The sequence below is a fragment of the Cibotium barometz genome, chromosome 26, assembly GCF_041138505.1.
Source record: "Cibotium barometz isolate CiBa-2024 chromosome 26, ASM4113850v1, whole genome shotgun sequence".
Lineage (NCBI taxonomy): Eukaryota > Viridiplantae > Streptophyta > Polypodiopsida > Cyatheales > Cibotiaceae > Cibotium > Cibotium barometz.
The window spans coordinates 55,056,881-55,066,997 of NC_141071.1; the positions used below are offsets into that span (position 1 = coordinate 55,056,881).

A 10,117-nucleotide genomic window follows, 5' to 3' on the forward strand; every position below is an offset into this window, starting at 1 on the left:
TAGTTTCTAACCTCTATGCTGGAAGCACGTAGCTTGACTTTGGCACGTCCTAAAGAAGACACCATCGACCCACTCCCTGGTAACCTAACCCGTATGATCATGTCTTTCATTTCCTTCAAATTAGATTTACGAGCCTGATTGTGTCAACCAAAAAATAGGACCAAAACAAATGTAGGCATCTCTCCTCATCCTTACAGAAAGGTGTGCTATTGCAGTCCAAATCCTCTGTGCCTCCCTGCACTCCCATAAGCAATGGTAAATTGTCTCTAAAGCTCCTACACATCTAGGACAAGCTGGGCTAGTGCTAATGACCGATTGCCACTAGTAGTTGGTGGCATGTTCATGTAAAGAAAGCCAAATGAAAGAGGAAATCTTTGTTTCCCTAGTTCCACAACCTCTGCCAAAAAACTCCCTAAATGTCAAGGGTGATCCCATAAATCTCCCGATGCGGTCTAAAACTAGGGACTCTCTAGATTTGTCCCAAAACGAAGTGTCTGGCATTCGGCACAATGTAACTGAAGAAGGGCATGCTTTTCATGGGGTTAAAAGAATCCCTCCACTCCCACTCACCGGGGTCCTGATGCAAATATCTAATAGGACACCCATCATATAACCAAAGGCTATAAGAGTCTGTAATCATCCCTTGAGATGGATCAATATAAATGTGCTTTCCTACCCTACCCACCACTCTCACCAGCATACACAAGGTCGATTTCACCTTCACCTTCCATAAAGTATAGTTGGAGCCATCCAACTTGGCAGACTTGGAGAACATATGAAGAGCAGTTGAGGCAACCATCACTAAACTTGGGCTCAATCTCAAAAGAAAACACACAAATGGGAAGAGAGAATTGTCCACCACAAGTACCAAGTTGCCACCAAAGCCAGAATCCACACAAGACCCCCTTTTCAAGAAATAGTGTCCACTGGAGAAGAAAACATAGCCAACCAAGGGGGTTGCACACTTGAAAATATAGGCCGTCCAGCTTCCACACCTCTGTTGAGAAAAAATGTTGATGAGAAGATACCTGTAGGCTGAAAGTGATGAAGCCCAGGTGAAGGTAGAGCAACCATCAAAGTAACCGTCCAAAAAACGTAGGAACCAGATGGCTGTGAATTTGAAAAACGCAGAGGTGAAGGGGCTGTAGATAGGGCAGGATCTAGAGTAGCAGAAAAAATGCTAGACCTAGAGTGATGATACCATGAAAGAGTGCACAGAGCGAAAGCAAGATTAGCACTAGAGTGTGCTAATTTTAGAGTGCAAGAGATATGAAGCTAATAACCTCTCCTCTGGAGTTACATCATGTATGGCTGCAGTTGGAGTCCTGTTCATGATGTAAACTGCTGTAGAAATAGCCTCAACCCAATAGCTATGCGGCATATTCTTCTCTCCCATCAATGCTCGTGCAATCTCAGCAATGTGCATGTTTTTTCGCTTAGCAACTCCATTTTGCTGTTGAGTGTATCTGCATGTAAATTGTGATCTATGGGACTAGCTTATTACAGCTATCAATGCCACCCCTCCTGGTGTGACTCACGCATAGATTGATGTTTGGGTGGCAAATGATCGTCGTGTTTTCTCCTTTCTGATGTTGAATTATCAAGATTCTGTTGTCTCTCATGTGCGTACAACAGATGCTACACATGAGCTACACATGAAGTGCTTGGAGATCTTTACGAGATTAAGTCTCTAAGTCGAATTTTGGCTTTGGAAAAGCAGCTTATGAATCTTTAAGTTTCTACCTTTCCATCTTTATCTGCTTTCATCATCAACGATGTAATATGCAGAAGCTTCAGGGGAGATCGATAACTTCAATGCTCAGAATCAGCACACGTTTCACAAAACTGAATATAGATGTGCAAAAAAATAGGGAGAGAGAGAGAGAGAGAGAGCGAGAGAGAGAGAGAGAGAGAGAGAGAGAGAGAGAGAGAGGAAGGCCCCCACCACAGATGGTGTATTTTCTTTTATTAGAATGATGCAAAATCTGAAATTAAAGACTGGACCTGAACCTTCTTGGCTGAGATAGATCTTTGCCCTTGACCTTCAATCCTTCACCCTCGCGTTAGCTTCTCCTTGGCTGTCCTAGCCCCTTGAGTGGCTTCAGCACTTGGTGAAATATGAGATGGGCTGGACTGAATTATGCCTTGGGTATTTATACCCCCTAAAGATGCTAGTCGACTATTTTATCAGGGTCAGTTTTTGCTGAAAAGAGACCCACAACTTGTTTAATAAGCATTAAATGCTTATATTACCATCGTTTCACACCTATTGTCCTGGCTGCCTAGTTGGGCTATTGTCCAGGCTGTTTGGGTAGCCCCTATGCTCTAGCCGCCTACGGTCCATGCTCTTTGGGCAGCCCCTATGCTCTAGCTTCCTACAGTCCTAGTTGCCCTATGGGCTAGCCGGCTCGCTAGGCTGGCCCAAAGGCTAGTCGGCTGCCTGGCCAAGCCCTCTTGGGCTGGCCGACAGCCTGCCTAGCCCCTCCTTGGGCTGGTGGGCTAGTCCTGGGGCCTACTTGGCCCCTCTGCCCAAACATGGGATATAATACCCCTTTCTGGGGTAGCCCTAAGGGATGCCCTCCTTCTACATGCCCTACACAAATGTCTGGCATTTGGTCACATACCAAACACACAATACCAAACACACAGAGAAACTTACATCATTCCAAAGGGAGACTCACAGCACGGACTGCCATTGATTTATGTGCAGGACAATGCACACCTAACCTTGGATGCATGTGCAAGACAATGCACACCTGACCTCGGATGCATGGAGTGGAACCCTAGCTGACTCGTCCTCCCGGACTGGGCTCACATGGGAATGAGTGCTCTTACAGCTCAGGGTGCAGAGGTGATCTTCTCTCGTCATGATATTACTATCCGTGATAAGGAGACTAGTAACATCTTGGCTCAGGATAGTGGCTTATACAAGTTGACGAGCTTTAAAGGATGGGTTGGTTGAGGGTTTACCGGCCATCAAGGCTCCAACTTCTGTTTGTTCCTCTTGTTCACAAGGGAAGCAAACCGAACGGCCTTTCCAAAGGAGGTGACACACAGATCTTTGACATCACTTGCTCTTGTTCATGCAGACTTATGTGGTCCGATGAGTACCGTGTCTTTGAGTAAGGCATTGTACATGCTCGTGATGGTGGATGACTTCTCCAGATTTACTTGGGTTTTCTTTTTAAAGTCCAAGGATGAGGCTTTTTAGCAATTTTGTGATTGGAGGATTGAGGTGGAAAAAGAGACTGTTTCTTCGGTCAACATGACTAATAGAGATGGTGAGTTTACATCCTAGAAGTTTCAACAATATTGCAAGGATCACAGTATTTAGAGATAACTTACTACATCATATACTTCATCACAGAATGGAGTTGCCAAGAGGAAGAATCGGACTATCATGGAGATGGCTCGTGCTATGCTTGAGCACTCCTCTTTACCTCAACGTTTCTGGGCTGAGGCAGTTTCTACTGATGTCTATATTCAGAACAGGTCTCCTACTGCTACTCTTCCAAATAAAACTCCATATGAGACTTTCCATGGTGAGAAGCCCTCTGTTGTTCATTTGCGGGTATATGGTTGTTCAGCGTATGTACATGTGCCTAAGGAGCATCGCTCTAAGTTGGACTCAAAGTCTCAGCATATGACTTTTCTCAGATATAGTTCTATGTCCAAGGCATATCATCTTTATGATCAACACGCCGGCGAAGTTGTTGTGAGTTGTGATGTGGTGTTCGACGAGACTCCTACATCTTCTGAGGGGTGTAGTGACCTTCTTCTTCCTCCGCCTCCTTCTCCCCCTACTTCTATTACATCTCGAGCTGTGGATTCTCAAACAGATGATGATGACGACTCTATTCCTCCTCCAATGGTGAGCTCGAGCAAACCGGTGCCTAGATGGTATTTTCAGATAGTTCGTGATTATGGGTTGTGAGAGCTTCCTTCTACTCCTCGGCCTGGTTCTCTCGAGCAATCTTCCAAAGTTACAGGGAAACAAATTCATGAGGGCAACGTTTTTGTTAACTATGCTCTTATGTCCTCTATTATTCATGGTCCTTCTAATCCCACTTCTGTGGATGAGGCTCTTTCACATGAGCCTTGGCGTCATGCTATACAAGCAGAGCTGGATGCTATTGAATGGAATGGCGCTTGGATTTTGGTGCCTAGGCCATAGCAGTGCAAGGTGATTGGTGTGCGATGGATCTTCAAAACGAAGTACCGAGCTTATGGCAACTTGGACGAGCACAAGGCAAGGTTGACTGCCAAGGGCTATGCTCAACGCCCTAAAGTCGACTTCAATGAGACCTTCGCTCCGACGGCCCGGATGACTACCATTGGAATGGTTCTTGCTCTTGCAGGACATCATAGATGGCTCGTATTCCAGATGGACGTCACGTCGGCTTTCTTGAATGGAGAGCTCAACATACACAAGAAGTGTATGTTGATCACAGTCCGCTGGGATTTGAGGTTCTAGGCAGACACAACTAGGTGTATCAGCTGAAGAAAGCTTTGTATGGTCTGAAGCAAGCTCCATGGGCTTCGTACTAGCGGATTGATCAGTTATTTTAGAAGCATCGTTCTCATGCAAATTCAAACCTTTATATCCTCGGGAGGGGGTTAGTTGTTATCATTGTGGTCTATGTTGATGACCTCATCTTTACAAGTTCTTATTCTGTTAGGATTCGTTCACTCATGGATGCTTTGGAGAAAGAGTTAAAGATGACGGATCTTCGCCTTCTACATTATTTTCTTGGCTTTGAGATTTGGCAAACCCCTTAGGGTTTTTTCTTTTCTCAGCAAAAGTACACATGAGAGATTCTTAACAAGTTTCAGATGACTAGGTGTGGACCAGTATCTTCTCCTATGGAACTAGTGAGAAGCTTTCTTTTCTTGATGCTTCTCCAAGGATTGATTTGGGACAGTATCGAGTTCTCGTCGGTTATTTGGTATGGACATTTGTTTCACAGTCAGCTTATTGAGTTCTTTCAAATCCAAGCCCCGTTAGTAGCATTGGCGGTGTGCTCTCAGGGTGCTTCGATACTTGCATGGTACTTTGGATTTTGGCATCTTCTGTGGCCAAGGGTACACTCTTCTTGGGCTAGAGATCCGGATACCCGACGTTCGACCACTAGTACACTCTTCTTGTTGGTCGGATTCAGATTGGGCTGGAGATCCGAATACTCGACGTTCAACCACCACTGGTTGTGTGTTTTTTCACTTGGGTCGAGAGCCATCTCATGGAGCAGTAAAAAGCAACCTACTGTGGTGCTTTCCTCTACATAGGTAGAGTATCATGTAGTTTGTTATGCTTCCTGTGAGGCGATTTTCTTGCAAAGATTATTGGGAGAACTAGGCTTTCCTCCTACCGGATCTACTCTTCTTTGGTGTGACAATCAGAGTTGCATCACCATCGCCAAGAACCCTGTGTTTTATGCTCGCACGAAACACATTGAGATTCAATATCACTGTGTTCGTGAACGGGTTCTTGTTGGAGGTGTGTTTGGAGTATTGTCCTTCAGCAGAGAATGCAACAAATTTGTTCACCAAGCCGGTGTCTCAAGCTTCCTTGGCTCCTCATTTGACTTCTTGGAGTTTGTTCAACATCTGGTGCTGAGAGGAGGTGTTAACATATTCATCCCTATATTTTGCCCATATTTGATCCCTTTTATGGCCCTTGGTTGTGGGTTGGCCACTCGTATTTTTCTCCCATTTTTCCTTTTCTTTTTTGGATTTTTCCTAGGTCAAGTGAGCCTACTTCAATCGGCCAGCTCTTATGGTCCAGTCAGCCAACCCCATCTTACCTATTTATAGGTGGGCTGCCCTCTCCCCTTTCATTCATTGATGTGTGGTTCATGTGTTGACACACTCACCTTTTGTATCCTTACACTTATGAGACTAGTTTGTCTCCTGCTCGGGATTGCTTTCATCGCAGTATATTCAACTTATTAGCCTCATATATCTCTCTCTCTCTCTCTTGCACTCTCAGATCAGCACACTCTAGTGCTCATCTTGCTTCCACTGTGCTTTCTTTCAGGAACAGCATCAGTCGAGGCAATGACCGCCTGCACAATGGAAGTGGGAAAACCTTGGGATGGTGGGCACCTGAAGGACCCGCCCAAAGGCTGCCCCAATGGCCTCCAACAATGGCCAATAAGCATGAGGAAGACTTGGGAACTTGGGTGTGATAGGATAATGGTTCAGTCTTCTTCGACAAGGTCAAAGTAGCTAGTGTATGGTAGGAAGAAAATCTTCCTTGGGCCCAAAGGGAAGCAGCTGCCCTTGAGCACTTATGAGGCTACCTCCTCTCCATCAAAATCTACTTGGAAGAATCCTCTCCCAAGTAGCCTCACATCTTAAAAGTGGAGTGCGGAGTCTAAAGGCAACACCTCAAGTACCCCATCATCACAAACCTAGATACGGGAGGGGTGAGAGCCAAAGATTTTTCCAATACGTGTCGTCTTGGAGTCTTTCTCAATTTCGGTGAAGAGAAACTCAAGCTCGTCTTGTGAAAAATGGATGGTTCCCCCAACGAGAGGAGGAGGTTGATTAGCATGCTAATTAGAATGAAAGGCCGAATTAAAACCGCTTTTTTTTAAAAAAATCCCATACTTGGGAGGTGGAGGGGAGGGCAAGAAGTGCAAGAGAGTGCAAGAGAGTGCAGCAACAGTAACAATAGACAGCAATGGGGCAGAAGCAAGGTGGAGAAGGCAGGTTGGAAGGGGGGCAGAATGAGGGGAAGGACAGGGCGTGGTGGTGGTAGGAAGGAGGAGGGGTGTGCAGCAAGAAAGGGAAGGAGGGCAGGAGGTGAGGGCAGATGGCGGGCAATAGGCGAGGTGTGCACAGCAAATAATGGGAGGCGCAGCAAATAATGGAAGAACGAAGGGAGGAGGGGAGCAAGGTGAATGGCAGCTAGAGGCAAAGGGAGGGGCAGGAAGCGCGCGCGCACCGGGGGGAGGGGGGGCGCTCTGTGAGGGTTCTCTTCACTACCTGCTGTGCACTCGTGTTCGATAATGTTCCTCATTCTTCCGTAAGTTGCAACTTTCAATACAAGGTCCCTAGAAGCATAACTTTATGCTGCTACAGCATGGTAGCTCAAAGAGTCCTCATCATGTAAAACATTTTCATCCGAACTCTCCATGATTGGCTTAGGAAAGCCTTTACACAAACCTGCTCAAAAAAAAAAAAGAAACATTTCCGTGTCTTATCTGTGTAGATCAGTTTTTTCCAAAATGATGGCTTCTACAAGCCTACTGAAAACATAAGTCTATGGCAAAAACCAAAAAAAAAAACATGGTTGAGGCGACAAGCCAAAGAACTGAAAAACTCATAGTTAAACTGAATGAAAAAGACAGTTGTTCTGCACACATCTGAGCAGAAGGGAATCCTGCCATAACAAAACCAAAGATTCTGCACGTGCATGACACTGATCTTCAAGTAGCTGTATTACAGTATGTAGACAAAAAGAGGGCAAGAGTTAAATTATATTGATATCTTCAAGGTTAAAACACAATTGTGTCTTCAGCAATGACAAAGTCTATCGAACGACTGCACCCTTCTCCCTTGTCACCTTTCTTATCGCTTATTATAGTACAAAGTTAAGCAAGACTACTAAAGAGTAAGTCCACTTGCTTATAAGCCACCGTACTTGTTCCACCTAGGACCTGTACAACACCCTAGCTTCTGCACACAAGGAAGGAAAGGCATAATGCAATGGTCAAAGGAACATTATCCCTGAACATTAACATATGATAAAGTCGCAATCTGTATCAGTGTGTGAGCAAGAGAGCCTATCTCTTTCAGGAAGCACATGCACATAAACTGCAGTGACAGAACACCCTTACACTAAGGAGTTTGAGCCAATGATTCAACAACCACCACTAGCAGGTTCTATTGAGCTTAACAACCCATTCCCCCGGAGCTGCATGCAATGATCTTCAGCATCAGCTTGGCCGCAGATAATCACCACTGCCAACCCATTGTGATGAGCCTCTTGCATAATGTTAACAGCATTGTCCAAGGTCATTCCTGGAATAACTTTCATAAGGACTTGCACCACGTATTCACGTTTGTTGTAATTGTCATTGTGCAGCAGCACTCGATAAGGGGGCGACATTTTTCGCGATTTCCTGGAAAGCAAATAATAAAACAAAGATTACATTATGAAAATGATCCAACTCTAGCATAGTCTATCTGCCCGCATACTGGTGCCTTGTATCATGACTGATTGTGGATCTTAACCCTAACAACTTGAAAGCACTTCTCACAAAAGCATATGATAATAAACATGACTCCCATACATACTGCAGCCACAATTCAAAACGCAAGAGACTGTGGGGACATACCCTCGGCTACAACCCATCAAACTGGCGAGCAATAACAAGACAGACCTACCGAAGATCAAATTCGGATTCACGGCCTGGAGTGGTTCTCTCAATCGTAGGCCTGTCAAGAACTCCACCCCCTGGGCTGCTTGGAAAGGCTGCCTTTGTAGCCAAGGCAGTTCTACCATGCTTCCTTGAAGTGGATTTGGCTGGCTTCTTCTCAAATCCGAAGCTGGGCTCCGAGAACAGAAAAGAGCAGTCTGGAAACAACAACAGAATGTGATAAGGGTTTTTGAGTTTGCGGCTCTCAGATTTCGTTCACATAACGTTCAATTCTGGGGTTTTGCTTACCTGACTCTCGGAGCACTTGCAGGGGGGCAGACAGCCGTGGGAGCAGGGCACTAGCCATGGCCGATCCTGCAGACGCGGCCACGATCAGCAAACCGCTTTACTCGCGCTCCTTTTGCCGGATTCTGTTACCGCGACGGGACTCAGGCCCAACTGCAAACCCTTGCGTCCCCTGTTTCATCACATGTGTATATATATTATCCTCACAAAAGTGGTAAGGTTACTTTTGTTTCATTCAGAAAAATGCTGAGGAGAATATGCAACCACCAAGTGCTTGTGTGTGTGATTATTTATATACCATCTCCATCTGTTGTACATCAATAAAGTTAAAGAAATATGTTTGTTGGATGTGTGTTTTGTTGAACCATAATGTGCTTGACGTAATAGGAGGATATCTTCTTATTTGCTGCTTTGACACTTGATCGCTCTCTCAACCGATGTTCGGAAAAAACAAATTTAAGGAAACATACATGATTCCCATTGACTTCTCATTAAAACGGCAAATCAGCTAAAATCCTTTTGAATTTGAGTCTAGTTGGCTATTTTTAAAATCCAACCTGCTGGATGATAAGCTGAGACACCACTTTCCCGAGAACAATGCTCTCAAAGGTCTCAATTAGCACGAGCTAAATGTCTCTCTCTCTCTCTCTCTCTCTCTCTCTCTCTCTCTCTCTCTCTTTCTCTCTCTCTCTCTCACACACACACACACACACACATAGAGGATGGATTTATCAGACGCCGAGGCTACATGGATGTAAACATGTCTCATGCTATGAGGGTGACTATTGGTCAGATTAGAGTTTCCTCTCACACCTTGGAGATTGAGGCAGGGAGAGCAACACGGACCCCTAGAGAGGACAAAATATGCAAATTATGCCACAAAGAGGTAGAGTCAGAGGAGCATTACATATGTAGATGCCATGTATATTATGAGATCAGGGGGAGATACCACTGCTTGTTCAGAGAGGGCTTTAGCCCACTTAATCGGGTGATGGAGTATCCTGATTAGAGATGCTTAGGCATTTTCTTACCATGAGTTGGGCGTTCATGACTGCACGGGTGGAGCAATGAGACGTGACTTGGATTACATTGTAAAACTCTCGCATCAACATTGCTCTGAATTCCGTTGCATAGTCTTATGTTGGCCTCTTTTTCTATGTCATCCTCTACAGCTTCTAGAGTACCTCTGTTATGGTCTTGTCTTTCCTGAATCTTTTCCAAGAAAGCCTTCTTCAGCTCCTCAAATGTCTGGAAGTGCTCCAGGTCATATTGGGAGTACCAGTTGGTGGCTCTACCACCCAATGTTGTAACAAAATACTACGTCTTTTGCCCCAATAGAGCTCTGTTTGCCTGGAATGTGGTTTCAAAGACAAAGATGTGGGCATCCGGATCCTCCTTACTCTTGCCTTTGAATTTCAGGTATTTGAGGGACGTTATCAGTTCTTCCC

The 10,117-nt window shown here is 45.1% G+C and overlaps 1 protein-coding gene across 1 annotated transcript; it reads right to left on the reverse strand.

Annotated features, from left to right (window-relative positions):
* Nucleotides 1-7,453: 7,453 nt before the first annotated feature.
* LOC147624112 (ATP-dependent Clp protease adapter protein CLPS1, chloroplastic-like) lies at nucleotides 7,454-8,875 on the reverse strand. Its single transcript, XM_086820775.1, has 3 exons — nucleotides 8,673-8,875; nucleotides 8,392-8,581; nucleotides 7,454-8,126 (listed from the first exon to the last, which is right to left on the reverse strand). Exons 1-3 carry the CDS (start codon nucleotides 8,728-8,730, stop codon nucleotides 7,865-7,867), a joined length of 510 nt encoding a protein of 169 aa, XP_086676901.1. The 5' UTR covers nucleotides 8,731-8,875; the 3' UTR covers nucleotides 7,454-7,864.
* Between the last annotated feature and the right edge of the window lie 1,242 nt (nucleotides 8,876-10,117).